Source organism: Odontesthes bonariensis, chromosome 1, assembly GCF_027942865.1.
Source record: "Odontesthes bonariensis isolate fOdoBon6 chromosome 1, fOdoBon6.hap1, whole genome shotgun sequence".
In the NCBI taxonomy this organism is placed as follows: domain Eukaryota; kingdom Metazoa; phylum Chordata; class Actinopteri; order Atheriniformes; family Atherinopsidae; genus Odontesthes; species Odontesthes bonariensis.
This window is the reverse complement of record NC_134506.1, coordinates 38,855,775-38,881,339: the sequence shown is the minus strand read 5'-3', so window position 1 is coordinate 38,881,339 and position 25,565 is coordinate 38,855,775. Positions and strand designations below refer to the sequence as shown.

The following is a 25,565-nucleotide window of genomic DNA, read 5'->3' as shown; positions in this document are numbered from 1 at the left end:
AATACATCTTGAATATCTTGTTAAGTGAAAAAGTCTTGAAAACATCTTGTTTTGACTCATATTTCACATGAAACAACCTTTTTTTTTCATTTGAAGAGGTTTTTAAGCTAATTTAAAGATCACTTTTAACTCAAAAGTCCTAAATATAACATTTTATTTCAAGAAATCTTGACAAGCCGATTTACACTAGTTCCATTGGCAGATTTTTTTGCTTATTTCAAGCAAACACGTCTTGTATTTGTTGTTTTTTTAACTTATTTTTTGATGGGGCATTTTTTCCAGTGCTTTCCTAAAGCAAGCCTGGCGTTTTTGTTTGGTTGTGTCTCTTTCATGTCCACTCACCCCCAACCTTTGAGGCAGGTAGTCACCCTTCTCTGAGTCTAGTTCTGTTGGGGGTCTCACTGTTGTCCACTGCCCTGTGCATACTCCTTTGCTAAATTACTTATATGCATTAGCATTATGCATATGATACAGTTACAATGACTTGGACAGAATTGGATCATAACTGAATTGGATTGAATTAGACCATCTAATTGGACTTGCATTGAACCTGTTTACTTTGTCTTTTTCAGTTTATCCCGATAAAAGTCTTTATTTTTCTGTTCTATGTGCGTACCTGGGTGACGGTGAATCCTTCATACTTATGATATCTGTGTCTGATTATCTAACTAACATTACAATACTGGGCTCCTAGCAGAAGAAAAAAAAAAGAAATGAAAAATGGAGACATATGTAAGTGTGGTCAGTCTCAACCTTTGAGAGTTTACAGAAGGTGGACAAAATATTGGATTTAAAGGAGTCCATAGTCCGGGAGTTATTTATGTATCTTTGACAGTCTTTGGAGTCAACACTGTATAATACATCTTTTCATATTTTGCAGGATTACCTGCAGATTTGGATGTGGAAAAATACTTGGCGTAAAAAATTGGTTTCATATTAGAGACTCTGGCACCCTCTTGTGGTGTCGAGCAAAACTGCACTTCATTAAATCCGTTTTTTCTTTCACTGCTTTCCTTCTTTGCTCTTTAAACTAGGAAACAGCACTTCACCTTGTTTTCAAACTACACGTTGTCTTTGATCTTATTAAGGTTTTGAGAATGTCCAGGAGCTAAACTCGTTGAAGCATTTGGGACATTGGATGTGGATATGAGAACGGAATTTGTTGTTCACAATTTGCCAATTTCTTTAAAACAGATAAACAAACAAGTGTATAACACATTTTATAACGTACAAATATTCTGAAGGTAGAAATGGTTTTGATGATATACCGTAAAGCTTTTTTCTAGCATGTAATGTGTGTATGTGGGTAAGTGCTCAGGGAGTTCAGTCTACTGATCTGATCCGATTCCAGATATTTCATCATTCTGCCCAAGCAACAAAAATTCAAAGATTGTTTCACTAACTTTCTACTTTGTGGCTTGTTTTTTCAATGTAGTTTTTCTGAAGTCTGCATTTTGATAGCTCATGAGAGGACATAATCTACTTGTCTACTTAGAAATAATGCAGCCAAGACTTGATGCAGTTTTTTAAAATAATTTGACTATAGAGAAATGTTGACAGGTAAAACCAGATAATGAATTTTTTTTTAAATCATTTTGTTTATCTTTAGTGTGAAAGTGTGCAGACTTGAACACACAGTGTAGTGTGTTCTCACATCGATATCTTTGAGACAGATTTTTTTCTCCCTTTGTCTCAGTGATCGGTCAGTAAAACGCACCGTAACCATGTGTGGGGTTTTCCACTCTTTCCTTTGATATTTTTTGGGGCGTCTATAACACAGGAATCCTTAAAATACATATTCCACATACAAACAGTTTTTAGTTCCACCACCTTTATTCTGAATTTAAATGAACAAAACAACCACATAACCACAGTTCATAATATATAAAAAATAATGACTTAACAGTAACTTTTGATCAGCAGATTATCTCAATATTCCTTCTTGTATTTTCTTCATTTGGTCCTTTGAAGCAGAGAATTAGCCTGTTATTAATTCGCAGACTTGTTGGGGTTCATTTAAAGTTGAAGATTCTACTGCTCTGTTATTGTGAGACCATTTCTTCACATGCCACCTATGTCCCGCTACACTAATGTAAAGCTTTAGAAGCAACCGATTGCAGCAACGCTGCACAAGCCAAGCACTTTTGCCAACCAAAAAGGACAGAGCATTGGGAAATAATAACCAACTGATGTACCATGTAGAAAAAAGAATAATACCAAAATAATAGCTCCAAAATAAAGTTAAGTAAATCTTTGTGTTATAACAACAGCAAAGCAAGGCAAGGCAAGTTCATTTGTATTGCACAATTCAACAATTCTCTGCTTTACAGAGACATTAAAACAGTAGAAATAAAAAGCACAATTTAAATTTGAAACAAAAAAAGAGAGATATAAGAACAATAGATAAAATCAGATTAAAACAGAAGTTAAAATGTTATTAAGTTTTGAAACTCAAGCTTCAGATTTGGAGCTTTATTCCAATGCAGCTGAAAATAGGTGTGTCTTCAACCTGGACTTAAATCCACTGAGTGTTTCAACTGATCTGAGGCTTTCTGGGAGTTTGTTCCAGACATGTGGAGCATAGAAGCTGAATGCAGCTTCTCCATGTCTGGTTCTGACTCTGGGAACTGATAGAAGACCGGATCCAGATGACCTGAGGGGTCTGGAAGGTTCATACTGGGTCAGGAGGTCACTGATGTATTTTGGTCCTAGACCATTCAGAGCTTTATAGACCAGCATCAGAACTTTAAAGTCTATCCTCTGATGGACAGGCAGCCAGTGTAAAGACCTCAGAGCTGGACTGATGTGCTCCACTTTTTTGCACAGTTCAAAACTCAGAGTAAATCTGACATGTGTAAAAAAAATACACAGGTGAAAGCATCATAAGCTTTAACAGGATTCCCTACATTGTTATTAGAAGAGATAAGAACCATTTTCATCACTGTGCGACAACAATCTTCACATGTCTAAACAGCAGTGAGAATACGGTGATCACAAAGTACCCTGAGAGATTTTGTGGCGTCTGCAACAAGTCTTTTGCATGTATATGACCAGCAACATGTTAGTAAGAAGTTGTAATCTTTTCTGTATCTTATCTGTTCAGTTTTTCAAAAGTAATATTTCGTATTGAATATGACGCATTCTTCAAATACCTTAAGCCTTAGGCTACGGCTACACGAAAACGAAACAAGAGTTTTTTTGAAAACGGGTACGCAAATTATTGCGGCCATACGGCAACGCTGCTGTAAAGACTCGGGTCCAGACGAAAACGATGAAAAACGATGAAACGATGCAGTACACACGAAACACCTCTAGGTGCGCTGTAAGCCACCCCCACCGGTTACATCAGAACAATAGAAGAAGCAATGCACATGCGTGTACGCCCCTACTTCTACCAGCGCGAAGCTGTAGTTAGCAGTGTCTGCAGCAGTGCTGCTATCAATGTTGTGGGGTCCATGATGATCGCTGTCTGTCCTTGTTGTGTTGTCTTCTTCTTCCGGATTTTGAATGTAAGCCGCTTTTTGTTCTGGTCACTGACGTATGTGTATATGTAACGTCACTGCGTTAGCCATGTGGCTGACGCAGATGTAAACAAATCCGTTTTCGCTGTAACAATGGAAACGAAACAACGCCGTTTTCAAATCTTCCCACTCTGGAACCCGTTCTCAAAAACTATCGTTTTGGGGTAGTGGGAACGCCGGCTCCGTGTGGCCGCGACAGCCAAACGATAATGGATCGTTTGGCTGATCGACAGAAGCAACTTTTCGCAACGAAATTTGATATGGATTACCAGTGCACACCAGTAACCACTCCGGTGAGTTGATGATTTTGAAAACGGACGTTTATGGTGCTTTTACGGACCTTTTTGGATGACTTGCCATTCTGAAGCAGGTTGAGATGAATCAAAATTAGGCAAATACCGGAGAAAGCAGTAAACATCAAAAAAGCGGTGAGGGGGGTTCTAAAACATTGCAGACGACTCAAAAAAGAGGCTTAATGTTGAAAATACAGCAGTTATCCTTTAAGATATTTGGTCAAAGTGAAGTACTGGATGAAAAAAAAATTATTAGTTAGTAGATGAGTAGTGCTCAGGGGGTCACGAACAGTTGCACAATTTATAGCTATCTATGCATATTTGAAGCAACATATTTGTCCATAAAGAGTGTGATTTGTCGAATTTGATGCATAGCATCTGACTAAGTACTTGTGAATTTGCTTAAATTGGATTTATTATTTAAATTTTTGTTTTGAGAAAACATTTGCTATTTCTTCTAGTGCAATATACTGTAAACAATGGATGGATATCAACCCAGGCCTAATGCTTTCTTGCAAGGGGGAAAAAAAGGTAAACAAAACTGTATTAGCAGGCGAGTCAATTGGCTGTTGACTAGTTTAGCTATAACTAGAAAGGCTTGTTTTTCTTCTAAGACTCCTCTAAGATGGATGTAAACAAATACTTTTAAAGATATGATTTACCTGAGTTTGATTTTTAAGATAAAATAACCTCTTTATTTGGCCAACCTACCACGGTAAGAATCAAATGCCAAGTTTAGAGTTAACAATCATGCACACATTTTTCTTGGTGTCTTTGATGGGTTTCTTTGGCCAGTCTACCGGGTACGAAGCTTGTCATAATCTTTTGGTGCCCATATCAGCCGATTAATGATTATGTCACTCCTGTCACCAATACTCAGGTCCCAGCAGTATTCAGGGGAGAGTAGCCTGCTTGGTTTAAAAAGCCAAAAGTACTTGTTTAGATGACTCTCGTCATGCCACAGAGCCTCCACGTCATTCAATTTATCCTCCATGATGTTCAGATAGCAGAAATCTGCCAAAGCCTTTACCATTTCCAATGAACCTCCAAAGATGGCAGCATGGTAGTAGTAATCTCCTTCCTCCATGCAAGCTTTGGATTTGGGGTTTCTGTCATAAGTGAACCTGTACTTTGGAAGTTTGTAATAGTGGGCATGGAGCAGAGCCACAGACTCACCAAGGGCCTCAGAGCCAAATCTCCCTTTGAAAACCTGATCGACGTCAAAGCAGAAGACATAATCGAATCTTTCATGAAGCTCAGTTTCTATTAATTCGGATATAATCTTCATTCGCATCATGGAGATGTCCTGCCACCTGCTGTACTTTTCCACCGGGACGATTTTCATGTCTCGCTGAGAAGCAAGTTTAATTTTTGGTATCTTGTCTGGTAAATCAGTAAACACGTAATACGTCACAGGTAATCCCAACATAAAATGTTTCTCTGCTGAGATCAGGAAAGTATTGAGGTAGGCATCCAGGTATCTAATTTAGAGACAGAGAAAAAACGAGATGTTAGATGAGAATTTCATTTTCTGTGCTTTACATCATTCTGACAATAAAGCTAAGTTCCAAGAAGTTTGTAAGTTTATTAGATCTACTGATCTGAATTCAAGAAAAACAGATAAAAGCAGCTAAGCTTTGAGTACACAAAGTTTTTCCATTTACAAAATTTATGGAGACAAACCTGCCCACAGCAAACACAGTGAGGGCCACTGTTGTATTTCCTTCTTTGTGCTTTTGGTCATAAAGATTGGGGTCAAACATTGTCTCCCAGATGATAGGAGCATTCCAGGAAGTGCGTGTCTGAACTGCCGTTCTGGATCTGAAATACAGGAAGAAAGATGGTAATCATCAAAAAGGGATTTCAAAGCTTAAAATCTTCAGACCTAACAAACACTTTCTATCACTGCAGATAACTTCAAGCTCTCTTCGACCGACCTCTTTCAGATTTAAAAAAAAAAAAAGATTGTTCATTTCCAGTGTTGGGTAAGTTACTTTAAAAATGTAATCCGTTACAGTTACAAGTTACCTTGTTTAAAACGTAATTGTAGTGTAACTTTTTGGATTACTTAAAAAAAGTAATGTAACTAATTACTTTTGGATTACTTTTACCTATTTATGGTATAGGATAATCTGTATATTATCTGTATGATTCCATCTGTATTTATCACATTTATTTATACCATGCTATTTTTCTTTTCATTGTACTGCCATAACTACATTATACATTCTCTGCACATACATGCATTTCCCTAGGTAATTGATCTATTCTGCACACATCTATTAACCATCTTTCCTTACACTTGCTGTAAATAACTGCATTTTGCTTGTGTGTGTGCGCTAGAGTATGGCAACCCGACCGAAGCCCGACGGGCCGGGCCGGACTCGGACAAAAAATTAGAATGTCTTGTCGGACTCGGGTCGGGCTCGAAAGCAAGCAGACATCGTGAAAATTATAAACAGCCAGAGGACAGCTGGTTTCAGTTCATTGCAAACGTCAGTTTTTGTGATAAACATAAATAATTGAATATGCATAAATGAAAATGTTGGTAGGCTATTCGTGCCTCATGCCGTGCAGCATGCATCTGTGGTCTGTGCATGCTCGGTGCGCATGCACGCATATCGAACATTCGAACAACTTTACATTAAACACGTGCGATCAGTGCAGCCGAGCTCAGTTGGCTGGAAGCGCTATGAAGGACATTAAAAGAAAAATAGCTTCTGGAGAACTGAAAGTCATGGAAAATGAGAGGGGGAAATCCACTGTGTGCAAACGCTTTAAGCTATAATGGATTATGGTGGATAATGGTGCGCTGTCACCAATGTGTATTTACTGATTAGGGTGCGCCGTCTAGCGTTGGTCACTGGTCTCAGGCTTCCGGTGGGCTCGGACACAAATATTTTAATTAATCTCGGGCTCGGGTCGGATTTGAGAACTTTTCTGTCGGTTGAGGGCCGGGCTCGGACAGAAAAATCCGGCCCGAGCCAGGCTCTAGTGTGCGCCAGTACTTCCGGTGAAAACTTCCAGCTGATTTGACAGCTAGCGCGTCAGGTTAGGGCCAGTGGCACTGCATGAAAAGAGGGATTTGTGGATGTATGTGGCCCCTTACATGTCCGCATACGTTAAGCCCCTGCATTTGCGGTGGTAAAAGTGAAAACTTGGCCCAAGTTGTCGCAAATTGACCTGGCAACTGCTCCCCCATGCCCCCCTCCCCTACTTAGGAGAGCCTTTAATATGTAAATGCCAGTGATCAGGTCAGGAGCTGCCACAGTCATTTTCAAGTGGGGTGGGGTGAGGTGAGGTGGGGGGTGGGCAGGCCTGTTTCTACACGTTCATCACTATCACCTCCAACTCCAGCCAAGCTGGTTGCTGTGTTGTCTTGAAAAAGAAGACGTGCACGCTGTCTGCTGGTGACAGGTGATGCATATCTGTTTTTTTTTCTCCCAAACACCTCTTTTGTAATGCCGCTTTTTGTGGGCAAGATTCAAGGATTCAAAGGTTTATTGTCAATTGTGCAGTTAGAAACGTGTTTCCCTGAACAATGAAATTCTTTTCTTTGTTGCCCGCACTGGATGTCCAAATGTATAATAATAAAGATAAGATAAAGATAAAATAAGCATGCAACAGCAATATTCTAAAAGGTTTCTTAAATAAAATAGAAATATAGAAATAAAAATATAGAAATCTGGCCTGTATACATAATGTGCAGTAGTGCGCTCAGTGTTTTATTGTGTATGGCTTAATTCGGTGTCACAATGGTCACAATATCGCCGAGGTCTTTTCTTTGTCCTTGCAGAGTCCATTTTTGTGTCAAAACAGTGCAAATTGCCAGCTGTGGTCAGACAACATTAAATAGCAAAAGGACGGGAGGTTGTCTCGCGAGTATTCCGTGTAATGACGTATACGCATATGATTGGTGGAGCTTAACGGCTCGCATAAGCTCTCGTTCAATCACGTATGAGAAACATTGTGTCGTGCAGTGTAAACAAAAAGTTTAAGGAGCAGATCTGGCGGCAACAAGGCAGACAGAAATCGCTGAGGTCCTGTGCTGTGAAAACTGCCCTGGTTTGCGGAATACAATGGCTGGAAGACGACTTGCTTTCAACTCCCCAGCAACTCTCTGCGGGTCTACAGGTTTGTGTGTTTTTTTCTACTTGCACATGACCATTTGATTGTTTAATTTTAGTCTTGTTGACACTGTACAGCACTTGGGACAGTTCTCGCTGATTTTAAATGTGCTGTATATTAAACTTACTTACTCACTTGCTTACAGGCAGATAAAATGAAAGTCCTGTTGAATGCTATGACCGGAATGTCTCGTATGGTGGCCAGCACTGTGGATACGGTCGTGGAGAGGGTTCTGGAGGGAATCGACCAGAGATTCGCTAGGTTGGAGGCAAGATGGCCGTCGAGAACGGACTGAAGTTACATTCCAGAGAAGTTGAAGAGCGCACCCCCAAGAGAAGGCGGATACAGAATCCGAAAATCGCGGTAAGAGTAGGTTATTGACTGTGGCTTTAGGCTAAACTCAACTTAATTGTGTCCATCACATGAAAACCAGTGTGAGTTGCTTTATTTAAAAAAATGAATTTCGTGTTTTCAATTTATAGGAAGCAGTTCGCCGCCTGCATAACTCACCGTGGCATTATAATCCAGGTCAAGGGTAAGAATAAGTGAATGTTCTCCCAATATCTAGTTGAGTTGGACCCGATGTTACGTTACGTCAATGCAGTTTTTTTTTTTTATTAACCATAGGCCTATTGTTTTTACAGGCTACTGTCACCTCACAATATGGATGTAACGAGTCGCTTGAAGGAGGCGGTGTCAAACAGTCCGAACTTCAGAGAGGTAGACGGGGACACTATCGAGGGTGAGCGGCGCTGACTTTTACCACGGCTGGCACTGATACTTTTAAGCACTGGTCATTTTATTCATTCCTCTTGTTGTTTTTTTTAGCTGCGTGACGGACCTGTGTGCTGTGCTACAGGCGCGTCTTGAAGCCAACCCGAAATACTCACAGTCTCACCACAGAAGAGTGAAAGAGAGTAAGAACATATACGCTGTCAATATGACTTTTGTTACTTTATAGACAAGTTGTCAATATGCTGTGCATGCCTAGACTATGTTTTGATTATTTATTGGTTATTCCAACAGCTCCCAGAAGCCAGCTTCTGATCCAGGATGAGGACGTCTGACAACTCCCGCAGACCCTGCAGGGACCGGTAATGCGAAGAATGCGGATTCCAAACGGCGGCGTTTAGGCTTATTGTGTATATTGTAGGCTACAGTAGTGTGTGTATATAGTTTTCAATTCTTTATTATCAATATGGTTCTTATTACAATGTAAGCTATGTACATTGTGTGGTGTGGCAATAAAAGCGCTTTAAAAAAAAAGTTTCCTTTTTCATTTCCTCAATAGATTCACGTCATTCATGCCTGCATTAGCCTAGTCATAGTGCAGCTTATAAGAATGACGTGAATATATGAAGTACACAAACATCCCAGGAATATTAGTAATCATAATCACAATTATTAATCATAATTGCTGAGTGATATGCCCATATAAAGTATGCATATATTAACCTTATTGGCCAATGGGCGGACAGCTTTACAGGAGCTTTTTTATGTAATCACGTGCCTTTTTCGTCCAATACCAGCGAGGCCAGTGAGAGGTCCAGGCACTCTCACAGCGGGGTGCTAATCGCTGGGCCATTAGCACCCCGCTGTGAGAGCCCGCCGCGAGTCGGGTTCGTTTCCGACGATTTTCTCGCTCAACAAACTTAAAGTTTGTCTGCCTGCAAGCGCCCAGGTGCGTCCGAAAATTAGGCAAATTCGCGGATGTTCACTGCCGTCCACAGTGACACAAATCCCTCTTTTCGTGCAGTGTGGCCATAAACAAAGGTTAACTTATAGCCGAGAAGAAAGATGATAATATAACGTAGCTAAAAAGACTAGCTTTCTTCAGTAGCCTAATGCTTACCGATTTAGCAAGCCTAGCAGCCTCGTTGCTAATGCTAGCCGCCGTAACGTTACCAACCATACCCGACGTCAAGGAGTTGGCTGAGCAGGGGCAAGATTATGGAGGGGCTAGCAGAGTAAACTTCATAATGGGTGAGTGCAGGTTTCATTCACTTGTTTTCATTCTTTCACAGGATTGATTCACTTCATTGGTTTATCCGATTGCTGGCCGCCGAGCCATTATGTGTCTGGGTTTGTGTAGGTTACTGATCATGGTTGTTAGCAGTCGATAGTCAGGTTGTGTGATGTGTGTGTGAGTGTGTATTTTTTCTATGGGTACATGCAATCTAATTTTTATTTAATTAGATTGGAGATACTAATTAATACTAGGGGGGGGGGGCTGGTCCCGGGGAAAATTGCCAGGGCCAATTTTTTTTTTTTTCCTCAGTCCGACCCTGCCGCTCTGTACTTCTGTCACTGCAACCTTACCTCGCACAAATTGTAATCCTGTTAAGTAACCCCCATTCTCACTGAATGTAACTGTAATCTGAGTACATCGTTTTTGCTTGTACTGTAATGGATTACAGTTAATTTTATTTTGTATCCTTTTACCGTAACGCCGTTACATGTAATTCGTTACTCCCCAACCCTGTTCATTTCGAAAAAAAGATTGCATTTAATACTTTAGGATATAAGGAACGTATAAGACTCATATTTACACATCGCATGTTAAGCTCTAATCTGTATATCGTTTCCACTTGAAATTCTTTTTAATTTCACATATGAACATCTCTCTCTTTCTAAACCCTAAATTCCCGATTGATTGACTGAATCCAAAGGGAACTCTGGATCCCATGCCTAGTCAGCATTGGCTTGTTGACAACGTGTCTGAGTTTTTTTTATACTCATTTAGTCAGTTTGTTTTGACAGCCAGATCTTGGAAATTCCTTGGTGGTTGGTTATTTTTAAATTCAGACACTTTAATACGCATTTTGCAGGTTTATACACAATTCTCCTGACCTCATGGCTTATTTGTCATTCTGATGAACATCAGAAAATAAAACCCATGACAACTTGTACAGACAGGTGTGTGCCCTTCCTGTATAGAGTTCAATCAGGATGTGAAAGCCCTGCAATGTCCACTGATAGAAACAGAGTTCAGTTGAAAGGGGATGAGCAAAAAGCTGAAATACTTTTGTAAATGGGATATTTGTTTTAAATAATTCTCGCCTATCTCGTGTGATCACAGCATACACATCCTAAAGATACAAGCGAGTTTAAGGCTGCCCTGCACACTATTGCTGCCGCCCATTCTCTTTTGCCGTTGTGATTTGCACTTCAGGGCCACCGTAAATAACACTTCTTTCACCACTTTGTTTTGATTAATTCACTTTTTGTTTTTGGTTTGTCTACTTTGTCTGTCATCTTTGTTTGACACAGTGTGTTTTACATTTTACCCTTCACCTTATCAGATAAACCCTCTTTTTCTATGTATGGCAAGCTTTGTCCGGTCATTTGTAAGTGGAAATAGCTTGTGGTAATATCTGTATGTCTTGGTCTGTGTTTTTCTGTTTTGGTTTATTGGTTTCTATGTTTATTAGGTTTGTATTCTAGTTAGGGTTAGTGTATTCTGTATTCTGACTTTACTTCTGCTCATGTTTCTCACCAAGTCTTAATTAGCAGATTGCCACACCAGATCCTTGTTATTTCATTCCTCATTATCTATCCATATTTCCATATAAATCCAAGTCAAGTGTTTATTGAAGTTTTGGAAAATATGACTTAAATATAGAATGTTCATGGTCCCGCGCAACAGACATATGACGAAAGCACGTCGTTTGTGCGAGCACATAAACCCTAATAGAAAACGTATTGGGGGCATGATTTTTGAAAAAAACTGACGTACCATTCATGTCAATGGGAGATTTCTGGTGCAAATTGCCCCAAATGGGCGTGGCAACATCAAGCGCGACCTTAATCTGATTGGACAATGACATATACAACCAGTTTGCCTACAGTAGATCAGTCCCGCCTTAGCAACTAGATAAAAAAACAAAAACAAAAAAAAACTCTGTGTTTGGTAGTGCGTCGCAGAAATCGCCCCTATGAAGGAACCGGCCGCTGGTAAAATGTCATAAAAGACTTGTACCATTAAAAGTTAAACATTTACAGACTATATAGTACCTCTTTCTGCTATCTGAAAAAGTAGACAAAAGATAATATAAATGTTCTCAGTATCTTTTTCCCCTATAACAAAGCCTGCCTCTTCTCAGGATTAAAACACAAACAAACATAAAGTAATTATTTGTTCCAAAATGTGAGTTTCCCCTGTGCTGTCCAATATATCTGAGCAGTATACAAAGACAATGTATGCAAAAATGCCATGAGGTCTTCCCCCCAGATATTATCCCTCTGTTTATATCAAAACTCAAAATCCACCTGTTCAAGAAACCATACTGTCATCCACCAGCACCTAGGCTCCTCTACCTCTCCCCTCCCCTCCTCTGATCTTCTACCACCCTGTCAACCATTTTACAGCTTTGATCTCCCACATCCTTCAGTAATATCAGACCTCATCATTAAGTCCAAACCCTCGTCTTGTCTTCTTGACCCCCTCCCTACAGTCCTGGTCAAATCCTGCCTTCCCTCTCTGCTCCCCCTCATATCAGCCATCATCCATTCCTCACTGTCCACTGGAATTGTTCCCGCTCTCTTCAAGTCTGCAGCTGTCAGTCCCTTCTTGAAAAAACCTGGTTCAGACCCCAACGATTTTAATAACCTCCGCCCCATTTCTCACCTTCCTTTCATCTCTAAAATCCTGGAAAAAAATGTTGCTTCCCAACTTCACTCCCATCTCACTAAGTACAGCCTTTATGAACAATTCCAGTCTGGTTTCCGTCCATGCCACAGCACAGAAACAGCCCTTATCAAGATCACCAACGACCTCCTCATGGCAGCTGACTCCGGTCTCATCTCCGGTCTCATCTCCAGTCTCATCCTCCTCGATCTAAGTGCAGCTTTTTTTTTCGCGGATGACACCCACCTCCATCTGTCCAGTAAACCAGACGCCAGTCTCCCTCCCTCCTCCCTCACCCACTGCCTCTCTGAGATTAAATCCTGGTTCACTGCAAACTTCCTTAAACTCAACAGTGATAAAACGGAACTCCTCCTTGTTGGCACCAAATCCACCCTTTCCAAAGTTGACAGTTTTTCCCTCAACATAGACAGCTCCGCCGTGTCCCCCTCCCCTCAGGTTAAGAGTCTGGGTGTCATCCTCGACAGCACACTTTCTTTCCACTCACACATCAATAACATTACCCGGTCTGCATATTTTTATCTACGTAACATTAATCGTCTCCGCCCCTCTCTCACTCCTCACACCACTGCTATCCTGGTCCACAGCCTCGTCACCTCCCGCATAGATTATTGCAACTCACTCCTTTTCGGTGTCCCTCACAAATCCCTTCATAAGCTTCAACTAGTTCAAAACTCTGCAGCCCGCATCATCACCAGTACCCCCTCCTTTCACCATATCACCCCCGTCCTCCAGCAGCTTCACTGGCTCCCGGTCAAATTCAGAATTACTTTCAAAACCCTACTGTACACATTCAAGGCCATCCACAACCTCGCCCCTCCATATCTGTCTGATCTCCTCGCCATTGTCATCCCATCTCGCTCCCTCAGGTCATCCTCCTCCCTCCACCTCTCTGTGCCCTCTGCCCGTCTCAGCACCATGGGGAGCAGAGCTTTCAGTCGCTCTGCTCCCCAACTCTGGAACTCACTCCCACCAGACATTCGCAACATTGACTCTTTACCCCTCTTCAAATCAAAACTCATAACCCATCTGTTTCAAGCTGCATTCTCCCTCTAGCCTCTTTTTTAACTTGTGTTATTTTATTTATTGTGTTTTTAATGTGTTGTAAAGTGTCCTTGAGCGTTGAGAAAGGCGCTTTTTTAAAATTAAATGGATTATTATTATTATTGTAATTACACTGTCATGTTTTCCCAACTGTATTTTATTTGTTCTACCAAGCGCTACTGCATTTTTATTGACAGAGTAACGAGTGCAGCCACTTCTTCCAGTTAAAAAACGTCTCCTGCGGTTATCATCCCAAGAACAGCAAGTAAGTAAATCAGAAAGCAAACAGCTTTTACTTTCTCCTATTTTCCAGCTGCAGAGATCCAAAATATCCACAAGGTGTCATGGAGAAGATGAAGCAAAGATAAAGCAAAGCAAAACTGCAGATATAATTAATATGTGACAGAGAGAATTAAAGTGTTGTGCTTGTCGTTCTGAGTGACCTCTTTTTTTCTCTACAGGTATTTTGGTTTTATTACTAAGCACCCAGCAGACCAGAGATTTGCCTGCCATGTGTTCGTGTCTGAAAACTCCACAAAACCTCTGGCAGAGTCTATAGGGTAAGTTGGTCATAAAGTGTTGGACATGACTGAAACACACTAGTTGTTGCAATAGCTACATGAAGTCGCTTAAATTGTTGTATTTGTTGGTGTTTTCTACAGTTTGCCCATCTGCATTTGTAGCTTGCTCCTACTGTTGATGTGCTGTGTTTGCTTCTGTTGATGGATCATCTCATGGAAACAGGCATTTCAAAAGGTTCTTTTGTATGTTGACAAAGGAATTACGACGTTATGACTTTAACACACCTCACTGCTGGCTGGATTATTGACTCTCAGAAGTTGTTTTTTACAGCCAAATCTGGCATGTCAACTATATTTCAAAGTTGGCTTTTGTTTAGGAGAAAAATTGTGTATTGCAGTCCGAGTAGTTGCTATGGATAAGGTTGAAAAATTACCTAATTTTGTGCCTTTGTTTATTTCAGGAAAGCCTTCCAGTTGTACTACAAAGAGTTTGTGGAGTTCTCGTGCCCAACAGAGGACATCTATCTCGAATAACCCTGCCTTTAACCCCAGCCCTGTAAAGTACACTGTATCATAACATAATGTTGCATGAAGGACAGGCGTAATTCAATTTAAAAGACAAAAACTAACACATTTGGCAAACAAGCGAAGACAGGAGTGTTGGACCCTTTTGTGAAAGCTTTGTGCAGCAAGTGTCACGCCCACGTGACTTTTCTCCATGTTTTTAGTTATCATGTTTTAGGTCTTGGTTTTTGAGTTCATGTGTTAGGTTTTGCCATTGTTTTTCCCCTCACTTCATTTACCAGTTAATTAGTTCATTCCCCTCACCCAGTGGCGTAAGAAGCTGGCCACGGGCCCCGGTGCGACATGCGGAATACGGGCCCCCTAGTGGTCATAGTGACATTTAAGGGAGGACTTAACATAAGGGTGCCTAATCCTCAAGGATCAAAGATAGCCTACAGAAGTAGTTTATATTGTTGTACATAAAAACATACTCCACAACATTGAGTCAATAATATGGGAAAACTTTACAAATCATTTTTATTAATAGGCCTATACGGTAATCAAATATATACAGCATTGACATTAGCGCATGCCATGGAAGTAGGCTCAAAGCGCTGAAACCTCGCCTTCTGCTGAAACAGCAAGCTCTTACAGTATAGTTGCCCTAAACATGAACTGCGCAGAAACTGAACTTGGGCTTTACAACTGTGCAGAAACAAAGAAAAAATCATACGACCATCACTGTACATTAATCATCACTAGAATGCCATTCTACAAGCCTTGCGTTGTGCAAAATCATCAACGATGTCACCAATATTTAATGCTCTGGCTCTCCTGTTTTCAATGGATAGTATAGCTAACCCACTGAGTCTGTCCTGCCCCATGCTGCTCCTTAGGTATGTCTTTATAAGTTTTAGTTTTGAAAAAGATCGCTCAGCTGTTGCCACAGTCACAGGTAGTGTGAGAAACAGCATGAGCACAGTGCACACTTCACTGAATGTGGATGTTACCGTATCATAATCCACCACAAGCATTTTGGCCAGTTGTAAAATGGATGTTTTTTGCGCAATCTCTGATTTGAAACACGACCTAAATGAGAGGAGTTGACTTGGAAACGTTGCGATGTCCCTGGCATAATAATCAGATAAACGCTTCGCTTTTGCAAACAGGTCATCATCACCTGTGAGCTTAAGGGTGGTAGGACGCAAAGCTTCAAACAAACGACACGTTTCCCGCATACTTTTAAATCTTTGTGAGAGTTGGGCGTTCATTATGTCCAGAGTGCCATTAAATATATGCACTCTGAAGTAACTCTCTGCGTCGGTAAAACGCTCATCTCCAGACAGTTCGTCAAAGTGACGCTTCACTCTCCTTGCTCTAACATTTTCAAATGCGCTCTGAACCCTCCATTTACTTGCGAGCGTCTGCGCTGTAGTCTTGGCCTGGTCAAATGCACCCCGGTACTCAGAGAGGACTTGTGTCATGTTTTCTAGTAATTGAATTGCGGTCTGCAAATCTGTGTCTGTCTTTCGAAGTGTTTTTGACACAGCATTGACAGTCTCCAACACTTTTGTCTGCACGACGAGCAAAAGAATGAAACTAAAATTTTCCATCAATTTCGTAAGCCCAGCGGCTTCGTTACGCTCATCCCTTTTGTCACTTGTCGGAGGTATTTTTGTCAGCACCCGCATTACATCCACATACCTGTACCGTATAGCGCTGAGGGAATCGAATCTGGAGGACCAGCGAGTGGGGCATAATCGCTTCAGAGTCACATCTGGGTGATCTGAGCCATCTGCTGTTATTATGCCACTGAGCATGTTCCATCTTTTAATGCTGTTCCCAAAGAATGTGTAGATGTGTTCTATGGTGTCATAAAACCGGTCAATCTCTGGGATGTTTTTCACTGCATCATTCAAAACCAAATTCAAATTGTGCGCTGCACAGTGAACATATGTCGCAAGCGGCTCACTCTCCCGTATTCTGGCCTGCACCCCTGAGTAAATACCACTCATATTTGCGTGAACGGGGTCCGCGGGATGTGCGGAGGGATGTTCGCTGAAATTCCACCGAATGACAGCTCAGTGGAGAATAAATGCGGTGTGATTAGCGCGTCAAATTTCATTAAGTTTCTCCTGAACTTTAATTTTTAACTAAACGTGCCTTTCGGGTTTGTTTGATGTTTTTTTTAAAGGCGAGATTTTTTAAAGGTGGTGGCGGGGCGGCGCAACGGGCCCTGCAATGGCCACGGGCAGAGACGATACACGGTGCGGCTGAACCTGCTATAGGTACGCGCCTGCCCTCACCTGTCTGTCATTTTCACCAGCTGCACCTTGTCTCCAATCACTCCCAGCCCTCTATTTAGTTTCCTGTCTCCCCTGTCTTGTCGTCGGATCTTTGCTTTTTCTAACCAAGCTGTTTGTCGTACCTACCTGCCTTGTTTCCCATGTTATCCGTCACCACCTTCCAAGTTCAGTAATTATCTTTTTATGCCATGCCAAGTTCCTTGTTTATTTTTTCACAGTTAGTTTTTTGAATCCGGCTTTGCCGCACCTTTGGTTTGAACTTTGTTTTTGTTTGTGAAATAAACCCAGTTTTCTTTTTGAAAAAGTCGGCATCCGTGTCCTACCTTCACCGCACCCCACCCTGACAGCAAGAAGGAAAATGAGCCAAAGGAGGAGTTTTTTGAAGGAAAATATATGCAAAATTTATTGTGTCTTCTTGTCTCTTCTTGTTTTTATTGTACAGTGTCCTTGAGTGACCTGAAAGGCCCTTTTAAACAGAATGTATTATTATTAATATTATCATTATTATTAATAAAACCTTTATTAAACCATCATTCTGTGCTGTTTTTTCTACACACTTTATGTGTGCAGCTTACCTGGGTATCTGCATAGCTTGTTTTTTTTCTGTAATGCCCTATTGTGCTGTATGTATATCTGTGTCTTCTGTTGTTTTCCTTATTTGTAATTGTTGACTACCTCCGACAGTAAACCTCTTATAACTCCATTTTAACATCCTGGTATTTTTTATGTTACCTTCTGATGTCCACAGCAGAGCTCGGTCTTAACAAATATAGTAAGTAACCAGGTGATCAAGGATTCTACATATTTGTAGATATCACAGAGTCTGATATAAATAATCAGATGGTCCCGGATTACGCTCTGGCAATTTTAGATACGCCCACAGGAATTAAATGTAATCCAAATAGTGGTCAGCAAAATATCAGAGTTCTCACTTTTATAATGAACTAAATTTCATGAAAATCATTTAAGAATTAAGCATGTTACAGTCAATTTTGGAGACCAGTTATATTGTGACAATGTACATGGTAAAAGGTGATGTCTAGTTATTTTAAGTTATATTAAGTTATGTTATAACCAGGGCTTGAAAACGAAATTATTTTTCAATCGTTCCGTTCCAAACGGTTCAGCCACGTTTAACGTTTTCGTTCTTGCGTTCCGCCACCAACGTATCGTTCCTGAACCGGTTCGGAACGTAAAATATCGTTTGTTCTTATCGTTCCGGCAGTGTTTGGCGGGCCTATCAAGTCTACGTGTGTGGACTTTACCTTAGAATAGATGTACTCATTAGTATTTGCCCTTGATTTACACCGTAGCTCTATGCCGAAAAATAATGAATCACCGGCAGCATCCAAAAACATTCAGATGGGCTAAAGCTGCGTCGACGTCACTTCCTTGATCTGGGAGCTTCAATGTAAGATGAGGGTTGATCTACTACTGTAGACAATAAAGTATATGCTATATTCTACATGAATTTTTATGAATTTTTATGTTGTAGAGTTGTGAATTTATTTTATCAATGGAGAAATTGAGCAGCCTTGCTTTGTTGTCTACAGTAGTAGATCAACCATCATCTTACTTTGAAGCTCCCAGATCAAGGAAGTGACGTCGACGCAGCTTTAGCAGCAGAGAAGCTATTAGGCTTGTGTTGATAATAATAAACTCCTGGACTATATACAAACTTCCAAATGCATTGTTTTGTGAGTACAGACCATATTTGTACTACTGTAGAAGTTTGGTGTCATGGTTTGTGATTTTAGTGTGGTCATTTTGGAGATACTGCCAGGATCCGTTAGCGCTTGTACTAAGCTATTCGGGATAACTCAGTAACTCGGCTGATGTTCGGCCAAGATCGGCAAAACTTCGGGTGGGCTACTTGGCTGGATGTCACGGTTCAAATGACCCTAGGGTGAATCTACTCCGAACCATCACTTAACTAGTGGATAACTAGACTAAGTAGTGGATAAAGGAAGTGATTCGTGACAGCTGCCTGCATTGAGCCTAGTGGGCAGCGAAGTGAACGCACAACCGGAAGTAGTCTTTTTTTTTCCCCTGACAAAGGCTACGCTTTTGTGAAATTTTATAAAATATATAGAGAACGAAAAAAAAACGTTATTAACCGGTTTTGTGGATTTCAGTTCCGGAACAGTTGAAGACCATTTCGTTTCCGTTCCTCGTAAAATTCCGTTCGTTTTCGGTTTTCGTTTTCGTTCCTTGAACCGGTTCGGAGCCCTGGTTATAACCATTCACCAGTATAACCTTGACATGAATTAAAACTCTCCCAAATACCAGGACAAAACTATAGATTGAGAAGGACTTGCCTAATTTTCACCTTTTGCATGACCTTATAGATGGGAAAAAGATTATGTTTTTTGTCAATGGTTAATAAGTGACAGTTTAGTAAATAAATAAATAAAAGTAAATAAATAGCAAAGCTGTCAAGAAGTTTCATTTTTGCAGCATTGAAAAAAAAACGGGAAAGGCGATTGGCCGGTTTGATTTTCTATCACAACAACTGTGGTTGCCTCTCTGTTAGCGCTACATTTAGGCCAGATTCACACTGGGATTGCGTTTTTCTGAACACAATCACACCAACAACCTTTCTGCTGTGGCGCAGTAGTTTGCATGTTATAACATGCCACTACTGAAACCATAAAAGATAAACTGTAACTCTGATTTCGGAATTTCTGATAAAAGGCAGATATTTACTTCACTTAGAAATTAGGTTGTCCATAAAAATTATGAACAGAATCAGTGACAAAGGGCAGCCCTGATGGAGTCCAACCCTCACCAAAAACATGTCCGACTTACTGCCGGCAATAGGGACCAAACTCTGACACCGGTCATTCAGAGACCCAACAGCCCCTATCAAGGGGTCCGGCACTCCATACTCCCGGAGCACCCCCCACAAGAGTCCCCGAGGGACACGGTCGAACGCCTTCTCCAAGTCCACAAAACACATGTAGACCGGTTGGGCGAACTCCCATGCACCCTCCAGGATCCTGCTGAGGGTGTGGAGCTGGTCTACTGTTCCACGGCCAGGACGAAAACCACTGAATCCGAGATTCGACTATCCAGCGGATCCTCCTGTCCAGTACCCCTAAATAGACCTTACCAGGGAGGCTGAGGAGTGTGATCCCCCTATAGTTAGAACACACCCTCCGGTCCCCCTTTTTAAAGAGGGGGACCACCACCCCGATCTGCCAGTCCAGAGGCACTGCCCCCGATGTCCACGCGATGCTACAGAGGTGTGTCAACCAAGACAGCCCTACAGCATCCAGAGCCTTGAGGGACTTGGGACGGACCTCATTCACCCCCGGGGCCTTGCCACCGAGGAGTTTTTTGACCACCTCGGCAACCTCAGCCCCAGAAATGGGAGGCCCCACGTCCGAGCTCCCCGACTCTGCGTCGGTAGGATTGAGGAGGCCCTCGAAGTAACGGCCTCACCGAACTCCTCCCAAGCCCGAGTTTTTGCCTCAGCAACCACTGAGGCTGCGTTCCGCTTGGCCTGCCGTTACCCATCAGTTGCTGGCCACCAGCGGCTCCACCTTACGGCCACAACTCCGATCAGCCGCCTCAACAATAGAGGCACAGAACATGGCCCATTCGGACTCAATGTCCCCCACCTCCCCCGGGACATGGTTGAAGCTCTGCCGGAGGTGAGAGTTAAAGCTCCTTCTGACAGGGGATTCCACCAGACGTTCCCAGCAGACCCTCACAATACGTTTTACCGGGTGGTGATCAGTTGTCAGCTCTGCCCCTCTCTTCACCCGAGTGTCCAGGACATACGGCCGCAAGTCCGACGATACAACCACAAAGTCGATCATCGAGCAGCGGCCTAGGGTGTCCTGGTGCCAAGTGCACATATGGACACCCTTATGCCTGAACATGGTGTTCGTTATGGACAGTCCATGACGAGCACAGAAGTCCAACAACAGAACACCACTCTGATTCAGATCGGGGGGGTCGTTCCTCCCAATTACCCCTTTCCAGGTCTCACTGTCATTGCCCACGAGAGCATTGAAGTCCCCCAGCAGGACGAGGGAGTCTCCTGCACGAGCAGTCTCTAGTGCCTCCTCCAGGGACTCCAAAAAGTGTGGGTACTCTGAACTGCCGTAAGCACAAACAACAGTCAGGACTCGTCCCCTAAGGCGGAACAAAGGAGTGTATATATACTGGGGAAAATAATGAGAAAGTGGCTGCAGCTGAGGTTGATTGAGCTGGACACAGGTTTGAAAGGGGAGTTCAAACAAAATACCAACTAAGAACATAAAATAGAAACCAAGCAAGGAGTTCAAAGAAGCAACCAACTAAAAACACAAAGGAGTAAAACAAAGAAATAATTAAACCATAGAAAAGACCAGCAATTCAAAACCCCCCAAAAACACAGAGTACCTATGAACAAAAAGACAAATCAAGACTAGAGAAATACAAACAGTATAAATCCTAATTGAAACCAGTGAATCGAGAACATAAACAAGAAAACAAAATAAAGACAAGAAAAAACCAACCAAATGTCCAAAACATTTTTTCTCCTTATAGAGGACTAAAACTGCCAAAATATATATCGAAACAAGTTTATATTATGATAAATGCTACTAAAATTACCTTTAGGAGATTAATTATGCAAATTAAATAACATAGAACGTGAAAGAAATTATTTTTTTTCAGCTTTAATGTTAAACTGCATCAATTGAAGCTTGTGTTAACATCCCTATTTTTTTTTAACTTTCATTCAGTTTTCAAGTTCATTCATTTCAGTTGGAATGTAGTTATTTCTTTGTTTATGTGATTACCGCTGTATTTATTTTGGTGTTCCTTTCCTTTACATCATATTGATCTACTTATTCCCTCCAAAATATTTATTTCTTTATCCTATTTTGACCATACGTTTTCTATTTAATTCATAAATGTATTTACCTCTCTGCCCATGACACAATCAGAAAGACCGCCCTCTCTGATTTATATAATAAGGCAGAAATGCATACAATTAATGTAAAACGGAGAAGTAAATGCATCTGCAAATAAAATAAATAACAAAAATTAAATAAAAAAATGGATAGTGAAATCCAAATAAAATAAATAAATTAAAAAGATTGTGAGACCTTTTAGGTTTTAGCATGAAAAAATACTTAAAGGTGAAGTTTAAGCTGCGCGCATCGATGACGTCATCCCACTAGACGCATGTGTAGAAAGCCCCCGATAGCCCCCAATAACAACAACACAGCAGCTCTGAACTAACAGTGCAATAGTACGCATTCATTCAATCATTCGTCTTTAAGTAATGGTGAAATAAAGACAGATAATGCCTTATTTAGAAGCTGTATTGTCTCTGCCCTGTTCTCTCCCGTTATATGGATATATGTGGATCTCGAGAAATCTAAATATCGTCCGAAGGAGGCCGACTTTCACCAAACTGCTATTGGTGAGTAGATGAACGTATTTTATGCCAGAGATAAGGTCCAGGTTTAAAAAAAAAAAACCTTTAAGGTTGGGGAACATAGCTTCCTGGTCAGGTTTAGACACCTAAAAAGTGTCTAATTCAAATTTAACCCTCTGAGGTCTATGATCACGCCGGCGTGGTCAGATCGCATGACGTCATTACGGCCCCGTAGAAAACAAACTAGGTCACCTGGAGCGTATCATATAGATGAAGTTGTGCTGAAAAAAAAGACACCAAGCACGCATATGGCAAACATTTTTTTGTGGTATTTAAAGGCAAAATCAAAAGTATTCAAAAACAACCAAAATGGGCTCAGACCCCAGAGGGTTAACAGATTTAAGTTTAATTTCAACATGTTCATACACATCACTATGTTCAAGAATAAAAACTAACTGGTTAGCATCAGACACTTATTAGTGCTTAGACTTATTTTTTATGTATATGGCCTTTATGAAAATGTCATCACCTGACAATACAAGCATCCCAAGAGCCTGTGTGGCATTATTTATTCAATTACTTCACTCAGTCCGGGAGGACAGAAGAAAAGGATGGATGAAAAAGGAACATAACTGCATGTTTGACTGGATAGTGTAGTGGTAAGATTGCAACCTTTCATGTAGGTGACCTGGGTTCAAATCTCCTGCATGAAAGGTACTACCTCCAGTAAGGGTACTTAGGGAAGACCCACTTATCCTACCTGTAAGCAGTGTTGGGAATAACGGCGTTATTTTTCCAGTAACGGAGGAATCTAATTAATTACTTTTCCCATCGTTACAAAGCCGTTGTCGTTACTGAGAATATAAAGTGGCGCGTTACTACAATTTGGTTGTAGGCTTTCGGCTACACATCAGCTGCATGCTGTCTGGAGAGGGCAGAGATGGGAATGATGACACCGTTGCAAATGCAGTGATTATTGGCTCTGTGGGTGGACCCCCTGCTAACGCTGTCTCACTGCACGCGCTGACGACTGCTACTAAACACACACAAGACAGCGATAATGGTGACGAGCCAGGGAAGTTCAAAGGTAGCGTTCTCTAACTGGAAGTACCGGCACTCCTTCTCACTCGTGTAGATAAAAAGGCAAGAATGTGTATGTAACATGCACGCTATGCCAGGGAAAAAAACTTTATCCACGTCTGCCTCAAGTAACTCAAATCTAATGAAGCACCTCACATCAACCCATGCGAATATGACACTTGTTGCTTCTGCAGCTGCTAACCCAACCCCAAGCCCAAATGCAGGTAGCGTGAGCCCCAGCGGAGGAGACGGAGCCACTCGAAAACAAACAACACTCGATTTTTCGGCTCAGAAACAAGTGACCACCAAGGCCGAGCTGAACGCACTGGATTGCAAACTGTGAATAGCTGAATATGATTTATTTTTTATATTTAATTTTGCTACTGTACTGAATATTTAAGAGTTGGATAGAGCTCCGTTTATTGTGCAATGGTATACAGGTACAGAGAATTGCACTACTTTAAGGTTAAATTTTCCTTTGTTTCTTTTTACCCAAGTTGACTTTTTTGGGTATTTGGTTTTGTACTTGAATGCAAAGTGTGTGAATGTATAATATATTTGTTACTTTATGACATATTAGAGTATGATAGTGTTCTGTTTATTGTGCAGTAGGCCTAAAATACAGTTACAGAGAATTGCACTACTTAATGGCCAGATTTTCCTTGGGTTCTTTTTACCCAAGTTTACATTTGTGTGTCTTAATTTTGCACTTGAATTTCATATTCAATATTTATGTTTTTATTTCTATGCATCATATGGCAGGCTGCAATCTATTGAGTTCAAATAAATACTGAATGTTCTAAATTACTGTAAATAGTGTTTTTATTCTTCAATCAGTTAATATAAACATATTTGATGTTAAAGATGTTATAGAACGTAACAGCGTTATAGAACATAAAAAATAACGCCACAGTTACTTTGCTGAGTAATTACTTTTACAATGTGGTAACTGAGTTACTAACTCAATTACTTTTTGGGAGCAGTAACTAGTAACTGTAACTAATTACTTTTTAAAAGTAACTTGACCAACACTGCCTGTAAGTTGCTTTGGATAAAAGTGTCTGCCAAATGCATAAACAAGTTCACCACTTGATAATTTGCAGCTGGTCCACAAACAACAGCAAGGAAGTTACTTTGACTATTTTTGTTTGTGAAGCGCTGACTGCAACATGTTGTTTCATGCAGAGGAAGATTTCAGGGCGTAAGTAAATATTGTCAATATAATAGTCTCTTTCAGAGATAACTACAATGGAAGCCTACAAGCAGTAAGCAAACACTGAGAACAACATCTGTCTCTGCGATGATGTTTTCATATGTGTCTATATTTGCTCTGAGATGTTCTGCTGATAGGTTTGTTGACAATTCATTCATACCTCACCTCTTTGGAAATCTCTTACCCAAAGTTAAGTGTGTCATCCAAGCTAACGATCGATCTTGTTGCTTCAGTGGTCACCAGCAGACTCTCTGCCATGGAAATGTTCTTTAACTGCCTTAAATGGAAGAAGAAAATACAAATCACCACCATGAAAAGGGAATAGAAAGATTTGAGATATGTTCTTGCAAAAAAAAAATAAACTTGACTTATGTGCTGCTAATGAACTCCAAAACAGAAAATGAAACATCTGGTACACACCTTAAATACAAAGAAGTGAAACCCATAAGGAGCAGCACAATGCAACTGATGATTCCAGTACGTCTTGCCCCATTATTACGTCCACTGGAGAGAAGCCAAAGTGAAGCAAAATTAATTTCACACACAGTTTTATGAAGGACTCATTTAGTTTATAACTTAGATGACTGATAATGTATGATGTTTATGATGGAGAAGCATAATCGAGACTTCACCGAATGATAAGTTTGTCACATTTTGTTGGTGAGATTCCATTAAAAACTTTACAGGCATGTAATGAAGGATAAGTCCAAAGCCATCTCAGTTTTAAATAGAAGACACACAAATTAGACCAATCTTGTCCCCTGTCACATATTATTTTCGCACTTTTTTTTAGATGTGTGTCTACTATTTCAATCTAATGCAGAAACATGTTTACTGTGACAGTCTCGTCTTGTTTCTACCTTGTGAGTCTGTTCGTGTCTGGGCAATGTGGTTTGGGCAATACACCAGCAGCAGTTACCACACATTCCAATA

The 25,565-nt window shown here is 40.9% G+C and overlaps 1 protein-coding gene across 1 annotated transcript in view; it reads right to left on the bottom strand.

The window, feature by feature from the left end:
* Positions 1-1,830: 1,830 nt before the first annotated feature.
* LOC142385558 (alpha-1,3-galactosyltransferase 2-like) overlaps positions 1,831-25,565 on the bottom strand; it is a 48,421-nt gene continuing 24,686 nt past the window's right edge. Inside the window, exons 2-5 of the mRNA XM_075472192.1 lie at positions 25,053-25,136; positions 24,817-24,909; positions 5,498-5,635; positions 1,831-5,295 (exon numbers count right to left, since the gene is read on the bottom strand). Coding sequence (XP_075328307.1) covers positions 4,611-5,295; positions 5,498-5,635; positions 24,817-24,909; positions 25,053-25,136 — 1,000 coding nt within the window. The 3' untranslated portion in view covers positions 1,831-4,610. The remainder of the gene's footprint in view (positions 5,296-5,497; positions 5,636-24,816; positions 24,910-25,052; positions 25,137-25,565) is intronic.